At 48.3% G+C, this 26,805-nt stretch overlaps 1 protein-coding gene across 7 annotated transcripts in view; it reads right to left on the bottom strand.

The window, feature by feature from the left end:
* bnc2 (basonuclin zinc finger protein 2) overlaps positions 1 to 26,805 on the bottom strand; it is a 119,360-nt gene that overhangs the window by 52,684 nt on the left and 39,871 nt on the right. For 4 of the 7 annotated variants that reach the window (XM_029850434.1, XM_029850428.1, XM_029850429.1 and 1 more), the window contains 2 exons: positions 18,500 to 18,847; positions 15,280 to 15,342 (listed from right to left, as the gene is read on the bottom strand). The exons of 1 other annotated variant lie outside the window; for it this stretch is intronic. In XM_029850434.1, coding sequence (XP_029706294.1) covers positions 15,280 to 15,342; positions 18,500 to 18,847 — 411 coding nt within the window. Of the gene's footprint in view, positions 1 to 15,279; positions 15,343 to 18,499; positions 18,848 to 19,833; positions 20,242 to 26,805 lie in introns of those variants that run through there. 2 more of the 7 variants (XM_029850430.1, XM_029850431.1) reach the window with 2 other exon arrangements.

Here is a 26,805-nt window from a genome sequence, read left to right as displayed (position 1 = left end):
CTAACGGAATGATCCGGTGGGAGCGGGTGGGAGATGGGTGCAGCGCTGCGTCCCAGCATAGCGGACGAGGGATGGGCCGCCTTCGGGGGAGGGGGGGGGGCGCCAGAGTGCAAAGGTTGTCGCAGACGAGTGAGTCGAGTCGCGGCGCGGGTGGAGGTGGGCGGGTGAAGGGGGGGGGGGTGCGTTCCCAACCCCTCACATCTGTTATTCGTTTGTCCCGAGTCGGGAAGAAAATAGCAGGAAGCGTTCTGGTGATGGCGGAAGATGAAAAGACAAGAAGATTGAATAAAAAAACATGTGTCGCACATGCGCTGCGTCTGATTGGATGTGTCCCGCGGATCACCCCCGAGAGGTGCTGCCAGCTTGGAAAACACACACACACACACACACACACACACACACACACACAATAAGCAGGATTCTTTTCCCGCATGAGGCACATCGCCGCACTAACTCTGATTACACGGCGTCAGATCTACGCCTGTGGCCTGGACGTGCTAGCGTGCTACCACCCGCCCCCCCGCCCCACAAGTGCTGCTACAGTTCCTGTTACGCTCGCTCACACGTGGGCTTCGACCCAAAACCTCCCAAAAGCCGCCTCGTCTGTCGTGGCGTTTTGCTCGCCACGGGGACCAGGTGTGTACAACACATGCAGAAACAGATGCAACAGTCATCGAGAGCACGGCGTGACAACGCCGATGGCGGCCGTTAAAAGCTCGTCACGGCGGGACCCCCTGGTAACGAGCCCAAACGCGGCGAGTCCCAGACAGGTAGGAGCGGCGCCCACGCAATGAGCGGGTGGGCATTTGCACGCCAGCGTGAGTGTTTGCGTGCAAGCGTGCCCGCCCGCCACTTAGGGCCCATCCCACAGCTCATTAACAATAATAAGTGACTGCCGCCATGACTTTTTTTGTCAGAGGGGATGCGAGCCAATCAATAGGGTCATTTCACATCATAACGGCTTACCGGAGCACATTATGGCGCTTGTTCATGGCCGCCATTAGTTGCTGCGCCAGATTAGATAAGGGCTGGGTGGGTGATTGGTGGGGGGGGGCGGAAACGGGGCAGATGGAGCGAGAATAAAAGAGGTGGAAGCAGGGAGGCGGATCAATATATGGATGGTTATGGAGATAACATCACAATAGGGTGTCCAGGAAAGATATTACAGCTTGTGTGTGTGTGTGTGTGGGGGGGGGGGGGGTGTTGGTGGAGGGTGTGTGTTGGCTCCAGCCTTCATGTGTACAAGCGCCTGTCTATGAATGAGTCCATTGAGTGTGCACGTGTGTGTAACAAATTCTAGCATGTGTAATGAGCGTATGAATTACAGCGATCCGCTCACAAACCAGCACCTCCAGCGCGCGCGCACGTGCACGTCTGCCTGCGTGTGGGAGCGGAGGTGTGTTTGTGCGTGTTTTACTTTGGCATGTGCGATCCTGTTTAATTACAGATCAGGCTCTGAGGCAAACAGTGCTATAATTACAGGAAACACCTCCTTTAATATTTTATGGAAATCTACCCAGTCTGTGTGTGAGTGTGTGTGTGTGTGTGTGTGTGTGTGTGTGTGTGTGTTGCATATATTTATCGACCCAGAGAGTCAGAAAATCAGAGGGCCAGAAGTGTAAAATAACTTCTGAATGACTTCTTCCATTCTTCCATTCCTACTTTACTCTTCAGCATCTCTCATTTCAGATTTACGCTCCTTCACCCCCCCCCCCCTTTTATTTTTCAACTACTCACCTCTCAAATATTTATACCCCCTTTTACGGGGACCGAGAACCAGAGAGGTGAAGGCAAGAGGGAAGAGACTTGCATCATCTATTAAAGATGAGCGACATCCTAAATGCATAAAGAGGGTTGATAAACACAAATTTTCGGGGAGGGAGAGGTGTTAGCCGGCTTAATGCCGGGTGACATTCCACGGAGACGGTTCGCCTTGTGATTTACGGCAACCGAGGCTGAGCCGGGAACAGGGGGCGTGTTTTTGGGGGGGTCAGATGGGAGCGGGGCAGCAACAAAGGTAAAGGCAACACTGTTTATTTTATGCAGATTTAAAATTTGTTCTGCATCTGCTTCGCGGCCTGACCCGAGCTTGGCCCGCTTCCGATATTCTCCAGTTGCTTCAACGTTGGGAAGAGGACAGGATGAACAGTTGCAGATGGAGGCGTCTACATCACGGCCACGGGAAACGGCCCCGCGTCAAGTCATCGAGCGGATGCTTATTTATTTATTTTGATTCTGTTTTTCCAGGTCTTCTGTTGAGGCCAGGCGGAGGCCAAGCCCAACACATGTTCCTTCTTGGCCTGCGGGGACACACGCTGCACAATGGTGCACTCAATAAGCTGTTGCCCCCCCAACAGTGACCGACGCAATGGGGGAGCGGGCTTGGCTGGTAGCATGCTTTAGTACGCTTTGATATCCGCCAGTCATTAAAAATATATGGCGAGCAATCATTACAGGCATCAGAATTAATCTAATTAGCCCGGCGTACGAGGCCTCCGTGGTAGAGGAGGTGGGGGGGGGGGGGGGGGTTATTCTGCAAACAGACCCGCCCCGACTGCAAACACAGAGTACGCGGAGACGGGAGCCAAGACACTACGGGGGTCGCGGCGCCGGTGCAGGGTGGGGGGATAATCCGCCCTGACTTATTAATACGCGCAAACAAGATTTAGCTCCTCAAAGCAAACAAATGATGCAAGACAAGGCGGAGCGGCGGGAGGGGAGGGGGGGGTAACAAAGAGCGACATGAAGGCAGAGCACGAGATCGAGGGAGAGCCAGAAGAGATCAATTATTTAGGCCCGGGCGGACTGATGGTGAGCTGCAGCACCAGAACACACGTTCTCCAGCCCCCCCGCAGGAGCTGAGCGACGGAAGAACTTCGGACAAGTTACACGTGAATCCGCCTTCACAGGACGTCACGTAGATCACAACCTGGCACGAGTCGCCTTTTCCCCGAGAATAGATCACACTAAGGGTCACCGTGGACAGATATGAGACTTTTATTGACTCTGTAGATGCTGCGGCACTTAGCTTACGACCTCCGCTGACCCGTCGCAGGAAATAGAGCCTTGATTTTTTTGAGCGATGGGCTCGAGGGATGAGGCTTGTGCTTAACAAGGACAGTTTATGCTTCAACACAAACATGAACAGCTTGCTTGGTGTCCCACTTTCCTCACGGAAATAGCGCAAAGCTGTACTTGCTGTTGCTAATCGTAGCTCGGCATCCTCTTCATATTTTCCTAATTCTGGGCCCGACGTGATCGACTACAAGTTCTGATTCGTCATTAAGCCTGACCGGTGAGGACAAGGTTTTTGTCATTGCCATCTCTTTGACAGCCGGGGTTCCCAGGTGTGTTCGTGGTCAATCGCTGTCCTGGTCTGCCCCTCCAAACGGCCCTCTATCACATCCCGACTGAAGGTGCGGATGAGTGATACCAGAGGAGAGACAAGAAGGGAGAGAGAGAAGCTAGTTCCAAACCTCGGTAGACCAAAGCTCAGCAAGTGCCAGCTCCCATGACGATGAGGAGGAACCGGTGAGGGAAGATGAAGAGCAACGTTATTACTGACAAATCCTGAGTTATCGTCTCGAAAACATTTGCATAAATAGCTCAGTAATTGCCAAAGTGCAATCAACTGATGACTTCTAGAGTCTGAGCCCGAAAACTGCAAATGAATCAGGATTTCTAGAAATTGCTGGACGTCCTTCCTTCCAACCAATAAAGGAGACAGATGCCGCTGATGGAAATACTTCCCAAACACTCGCAGGAGCGGTAAATGCTCGTGTCCACACTCAGGGGGGAACAAAAGGGGGCATTTAAAACCTAACTTTCTTTGATTCACTTTTATAACCCACACAGGCTCCTCCCACCGCTTTGTCTGATTAACGCTCAAAGAAATAAAAGCATTTCAAGGACGTTTAAAAAAGGAGGACGAACGGCTGTTTATGTTTGACTAGATGGCATCATAGGGCGGTCAGGTATGCTCTATTTTTCAAAATGAAAGGTCTTTTTGCTGTAGTCATTATTCATGACCCAGTGAACACACACACTCACACACACACTCACACACTCGCGCCGTGTGGAAACAGAATTAAGGGAGCTGTTACTCGGACTGTTATCGTAGGTGTCACAAGCCACGGAGAAACACATATAATTCCACGAGCACTCGTGCAAAGGACATAATAGCGCTGAAAGCAAAATGACTCAGTGAAACAGGAAAAGTGTATTTCTTGGAATCCACTCGCACCAAAATTACACTGACATTCTTGGCAGACACATTCTTGGTGTACAGGGGTGATACAACGTACCGCACCGGACGGCAAAAAAAGAACTTTTAGCACGCTATCGTGAGTGCTAAGACCGAGCTATTAGCAAAAAATGAGACTCCAATCATGCGAAGTATGAAGAAAAAACGCCCCACTGATTTCTGGGTATTTAAAAAAGGCTGTTTTTCTGCACTTTCTCCCGCTCCCTCCTTCCCTCCTTCCCTCCTTCCCTCCGCCACCAGGTTAAGTTGCAGACATGAGGCGAAGGAATGAGGGAGGCAGAGTGGTAACACGCGGTACCATGAGGAGCGAGACGCCAGCCCTCGTTGACATGGCGTGCACCCAGCGAGAACACCACCTCCCCGGCCCCCGCGCATGCAGGCACGCGCGCGCACACACGCACACACACACACACACACACGTGTAAAAACTCACACAGAGTGTTTCAACAGCTTGTACATAATCTGCTAAATGCAACTAAATTACATTATTGTGTTCTCCACAAAACATGCAGCTTTAGCATGCCCCCCCCCGCCCGGCTCTTGGCTTGACTACCCCCCCCCCCCCCCTTCATGTGTCCCGTCGTATCTCCTTCAGCCCATAATTGTCCCAACTTATGGTGTTTCTTCCTGCGAGCCACAGTTTAGGGGAAGTGAAATCCTTCTAAGTGACTGTCACAAAGCATCAGCCTCAGGCGAGCCGCCCGTTCTAACCCGCACGCCCCCCCCCCCCCCTTTCCTTCTCCGCTCTCCCCTGTCACCCCTTTCAACCTCCCCACACACACCCCCTCCCCCAGCATCCTTACTCACTATCCCTGACTTTAAGTGTTTTTCTTGCTGAGATCCTCCACTTGTGCTCCTTTCGCGTTGTTCATCTTGTCGCCAGCCCCCCCCCCTCTTTTTTTTTTTCACTGAGTAACCATTCCAGGACACCGTCTGTCTCTCTTCCTCCCTCCACACACACGCTTTAACCTGACAGGACAGAACACACAGTCACAAACTCTCACTACATTCAGGACCCGCCTGTGACCTGCTATCCATTCAGTCCCTGTTCCCCCAACTCCACCGGCCAGGAGCTGCGTTTTGCTCGAGCTTCCTGTTTCCTTTAAAGGGACGGTGACATGCGTTCCCTGTGAACACACACACACACACACTGAGGAGAGGAGCAAAAGGAGCGTGTGTGTTCTCTGGACAGCCGAGGTGACCTCTGAGGTGACCCTGGCATGTCACAACCCTGTGATGCATGTGTCACTTCTTCTCTGACTCTGACCTCAGTGCTCGCACTTCAGTCACCCAAACAAACAGGACACACACACACACACACACACACACACACACACACACACACACACACTCACAGACACATACACACAGAACCGGTCTTTTCTGTAAACCAAAACCAGTAAAGACAAGCGTGAAATAACGTGTGGACTTTAATTATCATTATCCAGAGACGTCAGAATGCAGAAACGCAGGCTGTATTTTAAAAGCCAAGCAAATGTCTTCGTGTTCTGGACACATTTGACCCCGTCTGACCTGGATTCCTGTTTAGATGCTCTGCGTTTGGGTTTTTTTTCCTCTATTAACGTCAGCGCAGGGATCAGCGCTTTATTAAGCGTTTTATTCGAGCTGCAGGCAAACCAGCCTTTGCACCGACCAATCGTACGGAGCGGTGGCGGGGAAGGGGGGGGTGTCTCACATGAGTTGGACGCGCAGCAGGGGAGGACGAGGGGAGTGCGATGGTCACTCACTCACCACTTGGATGCGGTCCAGCACTCTGGCTGTGTATACGTCTACGCGTATGAGTCAAGAGACGGGTCAGTCGCTGGTCACCAGATGGTAACTGTTTGGGCTGGGCCACTGCAAGCGAAAAAAGACAGGGGGACATTTTCTCCACGTCCCTCTCTCACTCTCATTGGTCCAGGCCCTTTTCTTTTAACAACCTGACATAAAAACGCAGGAGTGACAGGCGATAATGGAGCAGACACTAACAAGTCTGCACCTCCTGGCTAAAGGCCTGGACCAGGACACGGAAACATGGACAGTCCGTCCAAGTTGTTCAGCAGATTCCTACATGCTCTACAAAGAGAGAGGGGGGGGGGCAGTGACCCTTACTGTATAGCTCTCAGTTTCCAGTGGAATGTCACCAGCGGAATTCACTGCGGTTAGCTTGTAGACGAGTAAGCCATGGGTTTGCACTTCGGGAGCTGGGTGAGGTTTAAATACAGCGAGCTGAGCTGGACCTTGTCACGGTGTGTGGCCTTACAATGTGCAGGCTACTGCTGCTCTGGATATTAACTGTTCCGTAACTCTAGCTATTTAATACCACTCCCCAGCCACACACACTTGCACCACTTCCCTTTCAGACGCCAACTCAGGGACATCTCAGTCTTAGCTGGCAGTATATAACGGGCCGCATAAAGAAGGGGGGAAAAAAAGGATTGGTGGGACCTTCCAGCCGGGAGGGAGGAAGAAAAGCAGGCATTCGCAGGGACAACCAAAGCTTATAGGAACTCCCGTGGCTGAATCATCAGGAAATGCGGATGAGGTAGACAGGGAACGGGGGAGATGGAGTTAATCAGAAAACAATGGCAGCAACAGAGGAGATGTAAAGAGAGGCAGATTGTAAAACACAGGAGGAGGAAAGGAAGACAAGAAAGTTGAAGCACCAGCAGCTGGACTTGTGCTAATTCAGCACTTTAACAAATCAATGCCACTTGAAGAGTACAATCTGCACCCTGAGCTCAGCTAGACGCATCAGTGAGAATGCAAGCATGTTTTCTGTGTGTGTGTGTGTGTGTGTGTGTGTGTGTGTGTGTACCTGGAGGGCTGGTGATGCTGCTGTGCGGTCTTCCACAGGAGTCCACATTAAGGGCTAGTAATGTGTTAATTTATAACTCTATATCAGCCCAGACGCCTGCAGTATCCATCTGTGTCACACTCTGGGCATACCATATCTATCATCCGGAGGGGAAAAATGGCCAATCTGGAGAGACTGAACCGGCGGTTGTACAATTTCTTCTATTTAACCCTTCATTTTTTTCCCCTTTAGCCTTATCTAATGCATCCTTCCACACCCCTCTCCCTTTGTCCTCAGCTCTCCGGGTCAGGGTGATCAATTAGGGCTTGACAGACCTCTCAGTCCCGGCTGACCGGCAGACCTCCAGAGGCCCCGCAGACATCACCGTCTTCACCGAGACGGAGCACTTAGGCTGGGTTTTAAGACCATTCCGCTGCTCGGGCCCCGGAGGCCCCTGTGGGTGGCTGTTTGGATATCAGTGATCACTGATTGAATTACACTTTGCTGCGACCTTTGTGAACTGAAAACATGTTATCACTTAGAGCCGATCGGCAAAACAGATAGGAATATTAAGGAGCAAAAATGTGTCCGCAAGTATGTATAGTGGCTCTGTTTAAAAGACCCCTTGAAGCATAGACGTCGTTGACATATTCCAGCTTTTTCCTCAAAGCATTTTGGGCAATAATGTTGGTATTTCTATAAAAACACTCTCACCCTGTTGTTAAGATGTGCAAAAAACAGGAAATAAGACTTCTGTATGTAAGAATGTGCACATGCATATGTCAGTTGTGTTTGTGCAGGTGTCTCCAGCTCCCTTTGTCAGCAGCAGCAGCAGCAGCAGGCAGTAATAACACACAGGGGGAAATGATCAATACTCGCCTTCTCTCTATTCAATTTCACAACACCACCAAGATCAGGCGCGTATGCCCGCGCACAACAGACAACAGTGGAAATCTAAAACAACGGGCCCCTCACAAACACGTTTGGCCAGAGGCGTGTGCTAAAGGAGCGTTGGCTCTGGCCTGAATGTGAGCCATTCATTAATATTCATTTTTTTTGTGTGAAAAATACTCCAAAGAGAGGAGCAGTGAGCACGTTATGTGGTGGCTAAAGGATGGGGGGGGGGGCGGAAGGGTGATAGGAAAGACAAGCAAGCTGTTCCACCTTTAAAGAGTGCAACAGTCATCACCAGAGGAGAAAGGGAATCTGCCCATTAAGACTAAGTGGATGTCTATTAGATCAGAGGTGAAGGAGGTGGGCATTTACCATCAGTCCACCTCCCAAACAACCGCGTCTGCCCCAGGACAGTGCCAGGAGAGCGATACCAAATCCTTCCGCGATGAAGTTTTTAAACTTTGGTTTTGAACAGAGGGCTGCCTGAACTTTTCATCAGAGGGCGCCTGCATGCGACATCACCTCTGTGCCAATGAAGGCAATTAAAAGACTCCAAAGTCACCACCCAGTCCTGTGAGATCAAACAAACCCTGTGCCCTCGTTCTCTCCCTGTCTGTCCCTTTCACCCCCCCGCCATCGTCCCCAGTGTAACCACCCTCCCCCCCCCCCAAGTCTTATCGCTGCGGTACAGTTAATCCTCCCTCTCTCCTCCTCATCCTGCCATCGTGGCGTCCCCCGAGGGGAGGGGGTGGGGTGGGGCGGGAGCCACTTGCCCTGCGACACATAATACGAAGCAGGCAATCAACTTTGGCTTGACATGTATTTGCTCATCTCTGGGACACATGCAGACACGGGCAACCACTCCCCCCCCCCCACATCACTGCTGGGAAATTGAAGGCTGAGGGTGGGGAGGGGGCAGCAGGGACTGAAGGAAGGGGGGCGAGCCCAAATTAACACTTGACATTCAATACGGTCAGGTCCTTAATTGGCCGGGGCCTTCCTGAGAAGGCAATTTTCTATTCCCCAAACTGCCCCCGCACAGCACCATGTGCCAGTGTCATCTGTGTATGTCTGCTCCTGTGTGTGTATGTGTGTGTGTGTGTGTGTGTGTCAGGGAGGGAGCGAAATTGCATCTGTGTGTAAGTATGTGCAAGAGAAACACCAAGACAATGTGTGTATGCATATATCTGTGGGGCTGTGTGTTTGAGCCAGGGCCCTGTCCTGAGAGAGGCCCTCTGGTCCCTTTCCTCTCTCTAATGAGGCTGGATGAATTAGCGCTACGTGACATGATTCGAACACTGGTGCCCCCCGCCTACCCCCCGGCCCCGCTCCCCCCTCCCCTTTGTCCCCTCCCCACCACCCGCTCTTATTTCTCCTCCTGAAAGCAGTGACAGGCATCTGGTGGCCGAAAAAAATGCCGGGAGCAGCCCCCCGGCTCTCGCCTTTATGCGCGGCTTGAAGGTGTATACGCGTACACACAAACACACAAACACACACACACACACTCAGATAACACAAACACACACAGACACGATGAAACACTCTCACGTTCCTCCTGTTCCTGTTCCACTCCCGCATACACACTTGCACTTCCCCGCGGATCCAGTTACGGTTGATGTTATTACAGCTTTCAACCTGAGAGGTATTAGGCTTCCTTTAACAGATCTGACAGCATTTACAACACAGGCAAGTCGACGCCTCTAATCGCTTCTGTGACTTCAGCCTATTACCAATTGATCTCAGAGAGCCTCGTCGTCACCTGCTGACTGATGCTCCAGCAGTCGGCTCCGTTTCCTTTGTCATAACGGTTGCTCAGACGCCGCAAGCCTGACTGCTCTTTAAGCACTTCATTTTTCCCCCCTTCTTCCACGACTGCCGTAAATCTCACGGCTGTTTGCTTGAGATATTTTTTAATATTGATGTTATTGAGTTATATCTGGTCACCTGAGGATCGCCTGCCCGGGCAAGGCCCCCATTTAAGTCACAAACAAGATGCTAAATTTATTACCTTAATGGCCGTGCAGAGAAGTAGCCGTAAATCTCGGCGATAAATCCCTCCCTGCCACCCGTTTACAAATCTCGACTGATCAGCAAACTGTGAAGCAACGCCACGAACAAAGGAGGAGATTTTTCTTTCTTTTTTTGTATTTAGAGAAAACACAGCAAACGAATTAAATGTCATGAAATATTAAAATGCCAGACATCATCCAGGAAACGGTGCTCTGATCCAGCACTTATCCCTGAGTGTGTTTCCTCACGCTGGAGGAGGCAGCCTGGGCCATTCCGAGACAAAACATCAACACCAGTTTGTATGTGACTGTGTGTGTGTGTGTGTGTGTGTGTGTGTGTGCAGCCAAAACAACCATAACTTGCATCTTTTTTTCCCCTTTTTCTATATTTTCCACAGCGCCAACGGTGGCGCGATAACCACGTGGCGGGCCCGGGTCTTGCACGGTGACCTCTCAAATTAGGGGCAGACCAGTTGATGTGCATCACAGAAGGCTAATTAGATCATTTGTGCGTTAACTGACATTAGCCATCGTTAAGTGGTGAAGTGAAATGCCGCTTAGTTACATGCATGCGGGTCAAAATCAGCAGTGTGTGCACGTGTGCTGGGGTCATTTTTAAATGAAATGTCCAGCAAGGAGAAACACACACCGACGACAAGAAGCCACCCAAAAGCCTCGGTTGGCCAGAAAAACACGAGCTGTTGGACGCCAAGGCAGCTGCGTTTAACAGTGGCCATTAAACGCGATTAATTCAACGGTGCAAACAGCCCAGCCGAGTCAAGAGAGAGCATAAACAAATGATTCCTCGTGTTGCTCCAGCACTTTGCACACAAGGAAAAAAATGGGGCTAATTGGCTTAAGCTCAAGCAGAACCGGAATGACAAAATGGTTTGGACAAAGAGTACCAAACTGTCTTCAAGAAAGTGCAATAGGAGGGTAAAACATCCGCCGCACGTATGTGGGACTGAGTGTGTGCGTGTGTTTGCGTGGGTGTACGTTGGCTTGAAGCCCACCACTGCCTGTACCACTAGCCTCCCTTCTCCAGAACTTCCCTAAAATCCTCCCTGGGCCTTCAGCAATCAAACCTTCACAGTAAGTCAGAGACAGAGCAGAGATAGACGGCAAAAAATACATGGGAGTGTAAACGAAATGAAAATAGTCTATCTCATTCCCTGCTCTCTCTCTCTTCTCGCACACCCACACACACACACACACACGCACGCACGCGTGAGGAGCCGTAGAGTTCAACGTATGCATTAAGGAAGGTAACACATTTACCTTGGCACATGTGAAATAGCCGGAAAACAATTTACTTTCCACAACAACTATGATAATTTAACCAGCAAACTGCAAAGAGTACACACACACACACACACACACACACACACACACACACACACACATACACAATGACAAAAGTTCCCAGTGAGTGCGATCATCTATATGAGACATTACATAGAGTAACTTTTTATAAGGTCAGGGGGGATTTTAGAAACATAACCAAAGAATTATAAATTATTTTTTAAATTGTATTCTTGTTCTTTCTTTTTTAAGACATTTACTTAAAACTGAGACTTAATATTTTTCCGTCAGACAATAATTGTGTTGAGCATGTGTGACAGCTCTGAAACGCTGCTGGCGTCTGCAACGCCATGGGGAGCGACGCGTGTGAAGGAGTGGCTGAAATCCCCGCTCCAGCCAGCAGGGGCACTGCTGAGCATCGACCTTAACACACTTTAGGCTGTCCTCTTAGAAAAGTTCAGCCAGATGGTTTTTGACATGATTTTAATATGATTTAAAGCATGTCCAACAGGGGACCTAAAAAATGTCCCCCGTGAGCGCGCACACACGCACACACACACACACACACACACACTCACATACACACACACACTCAACAGTACGTCACATTAGAAGAGAGACACAGGCAGCTGTGAACCCTGAACAAAATCACTGTAATTATCTTTAACCATAAATAAGCCTGATGATGATAATAATGGTTTTAACAATAATAATAGCAATCCAGCCTGAGTGCTTTTTCAAACAACAGTGACAGCATTAGCCACATCACCGGCAGAGGAATGAAAGGCTTGCTGCCTTGAGAGCTCCACTCTGCTGCCACTGCTGATGGGGCAAATTGGCAGGCAGAGCGAGCAGAACGGGGGTCCTTAAGACGGATGTAAAAATAGTGGGCCGTCGATTTGCCCGTTGCGCTGGCACGGCTCCAGGGAAAACAAAATAACAGGAGTTGAGGAATAACAGGAAAAGGGAGAAGCCGCGGTGAAAGTACGGCGCGGTTCCTGTCACTTAGCACGGGTCACACCTACTGTCACCTTCCTCTGGAAACACAACGGGGAAGAACAGCCCCGCTCAACAATGTCTCTGCCATATGGACGCGGCTGAAAATATCGCTCCGATCCCCTTCCTCTGGAATTCTCTGATCCTTTCCTCACCTTAGTCAGTCACCTGTGACAATCCCCTCTCCCGCTGGCCCCTCCCACTTCTGAACCCCCTCCCCGACCCTCGGTAGTGCCACTGCATGCGCACACATGCAATTATTTTTCAACCCCTTCATAACTGCCCGGCCCTTGGTGACAGCTGCTGCATTCTTCTTGTGTCAGTGTGTGTGTGTGTGTGTGTGTGTGTGTGTGTGTGTGCATTTGCGCCTTTGCCCTGTACTTATGTCCCCCTCATTAGCCAGTGGCAGGGTGGTGACATCCTGAGCGACTGGCCGTTCAAACACATGCTTCCTTTTCACACCAGCCACTTCTCCCGGCTGCAGGAAACTACCCAAAGACAAATAACCAACAGCCCGTTTCCAAAGGAGAGAGAATAAACAGTGAAAACAGTGCTGCTCAGCCGCTCAAGGGTCGCCAACGCATCAAAAAATATCCACAAATCCAAAGAAATTAAGAGGAAATGCACAATTTAGACCCACTCGGCTTTATGCTACACATGGAAAATACAGTTGTACCTAAAAGGCAACAATGATGAAAACCTAAGAATGTGACCGTGAGAATCTCCACGTTTTTACACGCCGAGCAAAAAAAGAGGACTGTCTCCTCAGGAACAGCAGGAAAACAGCTGACATGGAACCCATGAGTGATGCTCCCATGATGCTTATTGATCGCCGGTTGCCCCGGGTCTCACACATAAACTCGGGGTCGGCGCTTAAGCAGCACTGCTGCTCCTGCAGGGCATTCCACAGAGGTCACGGAGTGACCCGGCGCACATATGATCGCGGCGATACGAGGGGCGGATTTGTATCAAATCTAAAGATGAAGATGCGGATGATCAGAAATGGTCAGTCGAGAATCGATTATGTATAAAGCTTAAAAACAGAGCAAGGAATGGAGTGAAATCCAGTGTGTGTTCATTTAATTTAGAGATAAATGTACGCACGACGCAGCAAGACAGAAATCCAAACATGTGACTCGAGCCGTCACGTCTTCCCGGCTGGTGCCTGCATGAATAGAGCGGCGAGCGCAGCATGAATGAGACCTCGTGCATCCTCCTACTCCACCAAACTCGATGGCTTCTCAGTAGTGCACTTGAGTATGGAAAGTCAACACGCGGGTGCAGCCACCTTCCCACCCACAGGAGCGCCCCCCCCCCCCCAGAAAGGCGGCAGGGAGGCAGCGAGCCCTCCGCGCCCCTGCCATCAGAGTCAGGTGCAGCCGGTGGCGGAGACACCAGATTAAGCTTCCTCAGGTGGAGGATTAAACAGACATCAGACGCCACTAATGATCAATCGTTAGGACTATTTGTCCTTCTGTGTTACTGCAAATGGTCAGAGGACTGAAGCATAAGTTGTCCTCCGGTACAGGTTTCATCCTCAAGAGCCCTTTTTTCAAGAAGAGAGATGAAGATTAAGCAATCTGTTTCAAGACTGGCTGGGTGGACACGTTTTTAGGAGAGGAAGAGGAAGAGGACAAGGTGGGCAGAGGAGGAAGAAGGAAAGGAGGAGGAGAAGAAGAAGAGGAGGAGGTGCAAGGAGAGACAAGAGACACAGTAGAAGAGGAAAAAGAAAAAGTAGTAATGGGAGAAGTGGTGCGTGTCTTTCCTGCAAATCTCCTGTTTCACCTCTGCTCTCCCCCAGCTCTCCAGCCAAGGCCAGCCAAGAGACGCTTCACCTCGCACCCACACACACATGGAGCCCGAGCCAGCACACAGGAGCACACAAACACACACACACACACGCTCTCGAAGAGAGAGGACACACACCCACAAATCTGCACCGTTTCTCCCTCTCACACACACGGTCACACAACTGGCATTTGACTATTTAGCCACCTACTCAGAAAAATAAATGGCAAAAGCGCAGATACAACAGCCTGGACGCACACACAGACACACACACACACATATATAAGCATCAACTTGAGTGAGTTTCCACACATATACACACTTGATATCGGATACTTGCATATATAGGCATCCTTATGATCTGTGTGCAACGACCCATCAAAGACAGACGTGGAAATAATAACAGTTGAGTGTATCAACACACACACGCGCGCGCACACACATACTTTTGCTGCGGATAACTCTGCACACATGCATCAAATCACTGCCTCTCAATCCCACAGAAGGTTAAGAAACGACGCATGTGCAACCCATATGCAAGGCGCCCGTACCCTACTGTGTAAGACATGCGTGCACACACACTCAGCCCTGTCAGTGTATCGCTGTGTTAATGGGCAGATTAGGGCGCTCTGTGATCTGCGGCGAGGAGGATAATATCAACCTCATTTCTACGCTCATAAAAAACAAAACCGAGCGAGGCCCAGCGCATCATTCCACAGACTCGCCTGTCATCGTGCTGCAGGTCCACTGTGCACGCGCGCGGCTGCATGGACTGCGCCGGATCAAACGTGGGGAATCAGGGGAATTTAGGACTGATCCATGCAAAACACGACAATGAAGATATTGTGCAGAAAAGGGACAAATAAATAAATAAAAGCATCCCAGGCTTATTCTAAAAACAGCTGCGTGGTATTAAACAATGCAAAGTGCAGATATTTTGGACTGTGTATAAATAAATATATAATTATAATTATATAGATATAATTATATATAAGTATTATTACGTAATTATTTCCAAGATAATGATTTTTTTTTCAGGTTTGCAAATGCATGAATAGAAATGCTGTTCTTTTTAACGTGTTGAGACAAAAAAAAAGAGAAGTGGGATGTTATCTCGACTGGAATCTTTCTTTTTCCTATAATTTGTAGTGTCTAATTGTGCACCGTGCACGGCTGCAGCGACGGGACCGTGTGAGCGTGAGCAGACAGGAGCTGGAGTGCCACTGTACCTCTTCCAGGTCTCGGCCCATTGTCGACCTGTCGCACTTCAAAGGAAGCCGCGTTACAGCACCCTTGCAAAAAGAAAAGGAAGAGGCTATTTTAGAGACGGTTTAATTGAAGACATAATTATTCTTATTCTCCCTCCGATCCGTGCTCAGAGCCTGCGTGGCGGCGTCAGATCCTCAGGTGGAGGCACATTTTTTACGAGCTTCTCCAACCTCGACTTGCTCTCACATTCCTCCGAATTAAAGTGGGGGAGAAAATTGTAAAGGGGGGGGGGGGAGAAGGGGAAGAAGCGGCCTGCGGCTGCTTGTATTGTGCAGAAATTATCCCTGATGAACCAATTAGGCTCGTCGTATCACTTAACTCTGGGGTTTTTAACTTGCAAGGGTCGATATTCGGAGCCACGCGTGTTCAGCAGCAGCAGGTCAATTAAGCCTCCAAATATTTTCACTCCGCGCTGCGCAGGAAATAACTCACCTCCTAATTAATATTTGCGTTTTCCCCACCACGAAAACAATTGCTAAAGTTCCCTTTTTCAGGAATGCGCCGCGACGTCTGAACACTGGGAAGCTGCGGTGGGGGGAAAAAGCAGCATTTATCGGATCCATTTCATCGATTTCAATTTAAGAGCATGCTCTTGGTTTTGTTTCATGGTGACATTTGCGTGGATTATGCTGTGAACACTGGTTTAGACTGGGGAGGGGAAACTTACTAAAATCCTTTAAAGGCCTGTTATGCCAAGGGAGGGTTAATCAGTTTCAGGTGTGATTTAATCGGCAGACTTTAATTTCATATGGTTAAAAAAAAAAAGTAGCGCTAATCAAAGCATTTGATTCAACATCAACGCAATCCCGCTGCAAAAATAATTAGATAAAATAAACCTCGCCTGAATTTTCGGCAGGTTTTTTTTTTTTTAAATTTGCAGTTGTATTTATTTTTATAATCACTGTAACACCTGAAAAATGTCAGAGTAATTCTCTATTTTTCGCCTACATTAATTCCAAAATAGTAAACTGACGTTTAAAAAGTTTAGACTGTTCTATTTTTTATTTTATGTTTTTAAATGCGTTTTTATTATTGTAGTAATTTCCTTCACGCTGAAGGAAGCAGCTGCTGCTATTTTGGCCGGGGAACAACTTGTGAAAACACCGTGAAATGTCAAAAGAAACGCTTCAAAGATCAAATGACAAAGTGATTTATAAAAAGAAAAAGAAAAAAATTCGATCCGGCTCTATCTCTCATCACACACGGATGCACAAATATGAGCAGGCACCTGCTGAACACCTCACATGTGTCTGTGGGAAAACGGCTGCCTGCGTTCCTCTCCAACATCTGCAGAGCGCAGCGCGCAAAAGCGCCGCGGCTCTTCATCGATCATGGAAATATAATGTGGCCTAAGAACAATAAAACACCACATCCCCCGTGCCATTTAGCTGATCTTTAACGGTGGGAGAGAGAGAGGGGGGGTAAGAGATTTTGAAACACAAGTCCATCACGCATTGCTCTTCCCCAACACCCCAGGGTGCGCCAGCCTCGGCAAACACAAAGTCATTATCGGTTAGATTCCAAGAAGTCGAGTCTGTCAAGGAACGGGCTTCCTTCGGAGAATTTATGTCATGCCTACTAAACATGGGAAGATGTCTTCTAAGTGGTGCGAGGAAGGATAAATAACAGCGAGTCCCACAGCTGATTATATTGAAACAACGGTGCGCATTTGTAAAAAGGGCTGGGGATGCAAACGCGGGGGTCCCAGCAGGTGCTGAGCGAAGGGGCCCATCCACCTGCCTCCTACCAGGAGGACCGAAAAGCAGCGCGCTACGCTCCCGGCTCCTCAATTTCTAGTCAAAACATGTTTTAAGATCGGTTCTTCTATGTAATTTAACGCCAGAGACTCCGAGCCAGCAGGAGGAATCACGGGTTAGGGTTAGATAAGTGCCATTCATTTGTCAAAAAAATATGTTTTCTTACACCTCGCAATTACGCCTCTGTGACATCCATAGTGCGGGGATGTAAACATGGTTAAGGTGAAAGAGGAACTTTCTCATCCTTCACGACACAGAACCGGAGAGGCTCTTGCGCAAGAGCCGCTGTGGCCTGCGTGCGTAACAGCGAGCGCATGGTACGGAGAGCCCGGAGGTCCCGCTATGATTAACTGCAACCCAGCGAAACCATCCTCTATCTTCACTCTCTCCCACTCACACGGGCGCGCACGCACACAAGCGCACACGCAGTACAAACACACACACACACACACGCACACACAGGCACACACGAACGTAAAACTCTCACTCGCCTCTCCTCCGCTTACCTGACATTTATCCGACGCGACTGCTAATATTTTCTAACTTTGGGGGGTGCTCTGAGAATCAGTCGACCCCTAATAACGGAACTGCTAACCAGGAGTGAGATTGAGAGTGACGTCCGTGATAACGGCCGAGAAATGTCCGAAAGAAAAACTTGGCTCGGCGTGCGCGGGCTTTGTGTTGTTCTCGTCAATTTTCCAGGCGCGTCTGCGCTTATTTCGCGGCTCCTCGTCTGTTCTTTAGCCGCGCATGGGGCTCACTCCTTCGGCCACATGAAGTCAATTAGCCGGTCCCTGAGGGGGACCCCTTCTCCAGTCTTTATCGGCACTGAGGTTACCAAAACAGTGCTTTTAAACTCCACACCGCTCGCAGAGCAATTAAGGAAACATAAGCATATATGTAACTAATCCAGACAGGGGCCAATCCATCAAATGGCAAACTAAATATCCTAGATTATTGATATTTTCATTTTTTAAAAGAGGCTCTTATTTTTCTTCTTTTTTTTTTTTTAAATGCACCTCATTGTAGTTTTTTTAAACTTATTTTTATGAGGTGCAATTAATTCAACTATAATTCCATGAAAATGAGATAAGATGAAAAACACAAAACATGCGGTAAAATAAATCTCTCTTAATTTTAAATATGCCAAAGACCACCCTTGCCCCTGCCTCTCACCCTCACACACAATTGACACACATTAAAAACACATTTACACACACACACACACACACACTCACACAGACACACACACTTACACTTGAAAGCAAAACACGTCCCAACATCAGTACATGCTAATGAAAGAATTTAAAAAACAAAACAAAAAAAAATACAAGTTTAATCCTTGAATGAGAGCTGAAAAAGAAGGAGCCTGAGCAGAGGGAGAGGCGGAGAGGATGAGCGAAGCGAAGATGGACTGACGTACCTGCTGGGACATTCTGTAGAGGAGGTTGCTGTCAGTGCTCTGCTGCTGCCATGTCCCCATGAAGCCTGGCTGCTCAGCACTAGGCGGTCTGGTGCTGAACTGCATGGAGCTCTCGCCTGCTCCCTCAGCACGGCTGCTAACGATGCTAATGTCACCCAGACCACTTGTTTTCCTGCTGCTGGCGGCGCTGCTGTTACCGTAGCTGCTACGGGGGGCGGTTGAGCAAACGATGCCAGTGGGTCCGTTAGCCTCGGCTGGAGGTGACCTGGGCGGCTCTGGTTCCGTGTTGGCCTCTGGAGGGACGGTGTCGCACTCGCTTCCTCTCACATCCAACTCTGCCTCCTTGGACTTAGTCAGAGAGGGGAAGAGACAGAGAGGGAGGGCAGGAGGGATGTGGGAGTGTGAAGGAGGAGAAAAGAAAAAAAAAGTCAAGGAAGGTGGGTTCTGTTTGAGGGTCTCTTTTACTGCTTTTTGACTAGTGGAGGTGCTGCTTCTCAAGCGTGATGATAACAGTTAGATAGGAGTTGAGGGAGTTGATGTATGTGAGGCTTCTTGATGGTCCTGCCACTGGAGGAGTGTGTGTTTGTGTGTGTACGTGTGTGTGTAGAGTTAATACTCCAGAAGCGAGAGAAAAGACGGCAAGCAACGGATTTCCTCAGGGACCTCGTCTCGGACAAGAGCTGAACGGGGAGCTGGATGTGGGGAAGGATGGAGAGAAGGATGGAGGTGAGGAGGGGGCTCATGAGGAGGTGAGCGAGCGTGGAGGGGAAAAGAGGGCTGGTGGTGGGAATTAGCGTGCAGCCTATGGCCTCGGTTTCACTTTAATCCATCTGTCAGTCAGATTTGTACTTGGACATGGAGTCACCACTGACTTACACACACATATACACACACACACACGTACACACACACACACACACACACATACATACATACAAGGAAGCGCATGTTTACATGCATGCATGCACACATTCAGGCACAGATATATAAAACTACAATATACAGGAAAATATGAGAAAGTTGAGGTCAGTGGTCACTTTTATCACAACTATTGAACACGTGCACACATAAAGCCACGATCAGATCTGTGCATTGGCAGTTTTGTCAATTTAAAAGAAATGGATTGTTTACAATAAGAAGAAACACTTTGCCGGCAACCATAAAGTAGCAGAATATGTGTGCAATTGTACAAATGTAAAATAATAATAATAATCACAAAAAGAGCAAAGAAAGAAAGATAAAGAAAAAGTGCCTCTCAAGAATGTTACAATTGTCCCGTGAAAAGTGCTGTGAAATGCTGAGCCGAGCCCAAGAAATGAATGAACGTCTCTTACCATCAATTCTGTTCCTGTCCCAGCAAAGTGAAGATGAGGTGTGGGAGTGAGTCACCAGCTATCCAGCTCTCCCTGCCTCCCAATCCTCTCCCTCTCTCTCTCCCTCTCTCTCTCTCTCTCCCCTCTCTCTCTTTGTGATTTTGTCCCTGTCCGTGCCGCCTGTCCTCTCTCCCAGCCGCTCTCTCTCTCTCTCTCTCTCTTACTCCTCTGTACTCTGCTGCAGCCACTGAGGAACTGAGCCGAGCGGCCGAGCGTCTGTGCGCGCGTGTGTGTGTGAGAGTGTGTGAGAGAAAGAGAGAGAGAGCAAGAGCATGTGAGAGTGAGTGAGTGAGTGAAAGTGAGAGCAAGAGAGGCAGAGAGAGGACGAGAGAGAGAGAGGGACGGTGTCTGTGTAAGGCGAGCGAGCGAGCATGTGTGTGTCTGGCCGGCGCAAGCTAACCGAGTTAACTGTGCAGCTCCACACTGTTATGTTCAGTGACGTGTGTGCATGTAAGAACACACACACCCGCACACACACACACACGCACACACACTTGATATGGGTAAGAAAATAGGGGCAAGCTCTCCCTGTCTTTACCATTTCTGCAGTGAGGGGCCAACACAACGCAAAGAAACTTAGTCGCACTACAGACCCTACACATACACACACACACACATCCACTCATACTTATATCAGGAGTTTTCTTTCCATCATAAAAAGACATAAAAACTTGAAGAAAAGACACACAATTGTTAGCAATTCTGCTTCTTTGTTTTGAAAAAGGCATCCTGAAAACAGAAAGGTTCTCCCCAACAGAACGGTTCTTTCTTCCTGGCTGAAAGTGGATCTATTTTTGATTTATGGGGCAGCAATTAAACTAGAATAAACAAACACACACACACACACACACACACCCCAAAAAAGCCGACAACATCTATCCATAAATGCGTCTCTGAGAAATGTGGTGTCTTTGTTTGATTTTCAGACGCTCTAATGAACGACTAATGGAACACAGGCGCTCCGCCACCACCGCACACGAGCACGCCTAACCCCCACCCCACCCCCACCCGCAGAGACTCCCAGATTTTAATTAAGAAAAAAATGAGGAAGAGGTTCCATTTTAGCCAAATTGGTCCCCACAGCAGCAAAGGTAAGGGGATAAATTGAGGGATGGAGGAGTAAAGAGAGGCAGACGGTGGAGAAAAAGACACACAGGAGGATAAAACCAAAAAAAGTGGGGGCCAAAGGAGATCCATCCTCCCTTTGACACGGCACAGGACACATCTCAAACAATGGAGCCCCCCGCCCCTCTTCTCCTTCCCCTCTCCTTAAATCGCTCCTCTCCTGTTCTCCACCTCGTCTTTTCGCCCCTCCATCATTAGAGAAATGACAGCCCAGGTGCCTTCGTCGGCGGCGAGCTGGAGACGTCACCGTGGGCTTTCAGACAGCACCAGAAGAGAGCGACCGCCTCTCCCGGGCTACAATAAATGGATTGTCATACATAAAGTCACTTCACATTCTCTTGTAAATTGCTCCAGGCAGGTGCTCGGTCAGTCCGTTAAAAGCCTTTCTGCACGCCGCTCTAATGACAGAATGACGTTAACCTTCGCCGAGATTATCGCGCCGCTCGTTACGCTTGTGCAAAAGGGACCGAGGAGCGTATTCTCGCCCAAAAAAATATCGTTTGATGTCGTCTTGGTACGTTTATTTTCACCTGTGATGATTTTGGGTACCGCAAGTTTAAAACGTCTCCTGTTGATTGTTTATCTATTTTTTTTTTAAAAAGATTCATCCTTTTAATTGAGAAAAACGAATGTAGATTTACAGTTTCAGTTCAACCCAGGCGATGTTCTGCCCAAGGTTGCTCTGCAAGCGTGACCCCCTTTCTCCAGGGTGACACTCTCATGCACCAGGAAGTTATTGTAGCATTTGAAAACACGTGTTTTATGGAAGAACTGATTCAGCAAATGAAGAGAAAGCGCAAAAGAGACTTTAATAATGGTTGGACTTCATCATTTCTGCCTTTTTAATGCACTGACATGAGAAAGGAATGATGTCTCACCACTTTCTCCCATTGTGCTAAAATATGGCTGCAATAATCCATATCGAGATCGGTTTTGATAGAAAACTAATGAAATATTACCTTGAAATTTACACATAGAGAGGCACATTCTTTCTGGGTCATGGGTACAAATGATAATTCATAATTATTACTGGAAATAAATGGAAATATTTTATATGTACTTTGTCAAAACAAGAGAAATCTTCTAAACGGGGCTTTTTCTGCTCTGCTCTGCCGTCGGTGGATGACAGAAAGGAGGAAGGAATTGGGCAGATGTTGATTGACTGCTGATGTCAGTCGTGATGTGTGTGTGGATGAAAAAAAACAGGAAAACCAGGCGGAACCTATGATTTGAAACCTCTCCATGGACGTCTTTGTTTATCTCTCGCATGCTGTTTCGGGCGCCGTCAAAGGCCACAGAAGCAGCTCTGCCGTCAAAAGCAACGCGTCACATGTTCCACTCTTAAATTATTGGGGGGGAAAAAATCCATCAGGCTTGGACTAATTATATTAAGTGACAATTTAGTGCTTAGGCCCTTTTTTCCCTTCTATCTTCGGCTTCTCTCCTCTTCTGCGTAAATGTCCGCGGGTTTGTCAAGTGGCTCTCAGTGTTTTGAGTCAAACTGGTGGCTGAGCGTCTGACCTGGCTGCTTAATGGCTGTTATTTGTGGGAGGGAGAAGTGGACTCTGCCAATATTGTTCACTCTCGCTTCGCGTCTCTCCTGCTCTTTTTCCCTTTTTCTTTGTCCCCCCCCCCAATCCCCATCCCCTCGCCGTCGCCTGAGCTGCTGCTGGTAATGGCTGTGATGACAGAGAAAACTAAGAGAAGAAAAATAGTGAAAATGGGGGGAAATTTAGGAAGGGAGCAGGCGGGAAGAAAGAATTGTTAAGATACGAGATGCCGGGAAACAGAAAAGGGTGAAAAAAGGCATGCGGGGAATCGTCAGGCACCTTTATTAAAACTATTATTGTGCAGGACTTGAGAATTCCCCCTGGAGTAAGGGCCCATGTCGAAGCCCATATAATTAACTAGAGGCTCAGCTACGGATCAATTACCAGACAAGCAAGTGATAGCTGAATCAATGGAAGATCATCAAGCTCGTTATCAGTGTTGCAACTCATTAGGGGGAAAAGTGAGGTTGGGAAAGAGGGAAAGGTAAAAAAAAAGGGATGGGGAGCAGGGGTGTCAGGGTGAGGTGGGAGTGTGTGAGCCCCAGTCCTCGAGGTGTACGTGTGTGTCGGACGTTAATATATGATCTGAGGTAGTTTTCACCTTCTGCTGGTTGGTGACAGATGTAGCCCTGTGACGGAGATCATCCAGCTGTGCAGCGACAGGATCGTTGCCAGAGTGCACACGAGGCTAACACATCAATAATATATGCATAAGTTACATTTAGAAAAATAATATCATCATTGAGCTTCAACGATTAGATAGAAACAGCTTTCAGGCCCGATAGAAATGGCCCATGGCGATTTATTATGGTAGAGTTTGACCTACAATGTCACAGACCTCAACACTGGTCAACAGTGAGCTAGCGAGCTAGCAAGTAAGGAGGCAAGCCTGGCTCTCTGTCCCTCCAAAACGGAACTCTCCACGTTCAGCCAGCTCCTCTGGAATGTTTGACTTCCAGTTCAGCTAACATGTTTACTCCCAATACGCTCCTGCCAAGGTTACTGACAAATCCCCTCATTCTCATTTTTTCTTGATATCATTACACAGAATAATAATGGAGGCGACTGTATTTTTGATTCCTAGTATGTAGCTGTTTGTCAGGAGACCAGCGTTCTCCGAAAAGAGGCTGTGAGCAGAGATACGCTTTATCAGTGGAACAGGAGATTGTGGGAACCTTTACTTCCTCCGACCCATGTGTACTGTGCAGAGACTGACATCAGATTTTGGGAGCCTTTGTCTCATCACCTCACTTAAAGCAGATGAAGTGCATTTGAGAATTGATGAGCTCAGCCCATCAGAGCAGGTGATTTTACAGTAAAAGGCTGTTTGTTCCGTCCATCTTGCTGTGTTTCTCTTTCATTAGCGCCACACAGAAGCTCCAGTTTGAACCATATGAGTGTCTCAACCTCACTGGGGGGATTTGTTGCTGAAGCGCCGGCCTGATGACCCCTAACATCCCAATCTCCTCCACTTATCTTGATTTCCTTTAGCTCCATCTCCTGAACTAAGGACATGTACAGTCCACATGGCTGAAGGCTGCTGAGTGACCTGAATTAACGCCGTGCGGGCAGACAGTGTCTGCGCATGTGACAAGGGCTGGCGTGTAGATCAGATGGCGCGGGGATAGAAGTGTCACTGTTCGTGCTACCACTACAGGGCCACAAGACATCATATGACACCGGCGGGAACAGCCCTCCACTTGTGAGTCCAGGAGAGTCAAAAACAGACACAGTGAGATACAGATGAGGGCACTGAGGGGTCTGAGAAAAATGAGGGAGAGCCACATGATTGTCTGTGTCACTGATCGCTGCGGCCCGGCCTCCGCGAAACAAGCGCACCTTTGTGGGAAAAGACAGAGGACCTAAAGAAAACATCAGTGGAGGTCTTATGGGTTTCTGTCAGTCAGTTTGACCGTAGGTTACAGGACAGAGAGGGTCAATAGGTAGGAGGGCAGTTTGCAGAGATGCGTATTCCATTATGCGTATGTGAGGTTTGTTTCGGCACTCATGAGGTCAAGGGTCAGAGAGGCATTTCGCCTTATAATAACACCGTTAGAAGCTTCGTCCCTGATTCTGGTGCCAAAGTGGTACCAAGGAAACCGCTAACCTGCACCTTTTTGCACCTTCTGCTGGAACAAACATGTTTAGAATCACCTGCATTTACACAGCGATTCGTTTTTTTGTCATTGACGGAGGATTAATGGAGCTTTATGAGCCTTTAAAAAGGTGTGTGTGGTGTTTTCTATAGGCCAATATCCCACAATGTATATAGAACCTTTCCAGTGGAATGAATTTCCCTAAATGCTTTCATACAATTAAAGCTATTTATGGTTCCTGTAGGGCGAACGTATACAGAAAGGGCCCTTATTAGCTAAAAGTGTGATTTATGGTGGGAGTTTTGAGAGCCATGACTGGGAACACGGTGTAGGAAAGCACCAGAGATAAGCTCGTCTAGGACCAAAATCAAACATATACGGATCAGAAGGCAGAAGAAAACAGGGGAAGAAGAAGTTCCATTTTGTCTGTCCACTAGTTTCAGAACACTTCATGTCAGGATACCCCGAAACGAAGACTTTCTGCTCTCCTCCTCTCTCCTCCCTCCGCTAACTCCGCGCTCACACATGGATAATTCCGCTCTAATCATCTCTGGCTTCTCTTCTCATCCACCCTCATTTAGTTGCTGCATGTCTTCCCCCTCTTTCCGCTCCCTCTTCTCACCTCATCAGACAGGCCTCCACCTCACCCCTCTGCCGCCTCATCCCCTTCACTCCTGTCCTCTCTCACTGACCCGTGCTCTCCCCCAGTCACAGGGCGCTGTGTCTCTACCTGCCAGGCTCCCTGACAGCGTTCCTCCCCCGACCCCCCCCCTAGAGAGGAGACCGCCTGCCCATCCGGAACGCTGCTGTGGCATCCTTGCCCCCACCCCCAATCACCGTCTCCACCACCCTAATCTCCCCCGAAACCAACCCTAAGACTTTGACAAAGTCCTTCTCTTCCTTCTGCAAACTTCCCATCTCTCATTACTGGTTTTACTCTTCCTCTGGTTTTTTTTTTTATCCCATCTGACCTCTTCCAAATTATTCTACTCTACCTCATTTAACTTTCTGCTCTTTCTGACACTGAGTGCACAGTTTCCTCTCGCGAGGCCCACATAGAATAACGTGAAATATCAATACAGTTTTGAGGAGAACTGGACCAGAGGAGTACAAAGGGTGGTCCAGGCCTCCATTCAGCTCCCCCTGAAGCAACTACCGTGACCTGCTATGTTTCATTAGGCGCAAATTACAGTTTCAGACCTGCAAATGCAACACAACACCTAACGAGGCCGTTACAAAAAAAAGCAATGCTTTTGTCGGTCCATGAGGAAAATCCCCAGACTTCCTTAAAAATGAGTCATTTATTGAGAAACTCCTGAATTGGGAAACAATTTCTATGACAAAGCCAACTTGTATTTGGGACATTCTGTAAGTTTGGCAAATGTTCCAACTGTTTGAAGCTGTCCGTTATGTCACAGGTGATGTATTCAAGTGTATGAACGCCAGTGGCCTGCAGGAGGGAGAGGAGGGCCTCAGCGTGACCGCCTCTGTTAAATTCAACAGCCTGAATAGGCAGCTTTATTTGCAGAGTCATGTTTCATATCATGTGTGCTGGGATATTTGTGGGCGCAACTTCATTTAAAGATGAGTTGGAGAAGAAATTAGGATTTACTTGTCTGATATTTTGACCAAAAGAGTGAATACTATTTATGTTTTAAAAAATCAATGACAGGAAGCAGCTTAAAAGCACCTGAATCATAGTCCATTAAAAACAGAGAATGCTGAGCTAAGAAGGAGGTGAAACCAAACTCCATGTGGGTTACATTAGCCAGGGGAGCCTTTATTCGTGGCGCGCACACACACACACACACACGTGACAAGGGACATGACCGCTAACAACACAACAAACACCCAAACACATGTACGTTTTCACAGCCAAAGAAATGACAAAAGAAAAGCCTGAATTAATGTCCTATGATTCACCCAGTGGTAACTGAGGTAATGAAGAAACAAAGATTTGAAAGGGAGATTAAATCACTGAGAAGTCTTTTTCTTTTTTCTCTATAACAATAGGAAGAACGAGAAGAGGAGGACTGCTAGCTGAGAGGAATGTCTGTGATTATACACAGCTTCTTAATATTGAAAAGTCATTTCTAAAGATGATAAAAGGTCACAAGTTTGGTCTGATAATACAGTAAATCATAAAAGTCACTAACTGCAGT

Source organism: Takifugu rubripes, chromosome 17, assembly GCF_901000725.2.
Source record: "Takifugu rubripes chromosome 17, fTakRub1.2, whole genome shotgun sequence".
In the NCBI taxonomy this organism is placed as follows: Eukaryota; Metazoa; Chordata; class Actinopteri; order Tetraodontiformes; family Tetraodontidae; genus Takifugu; species Takifugu rubripes.
This window is presented reverse-complemented; position numbering and strand designations above follow the sequence as displayed.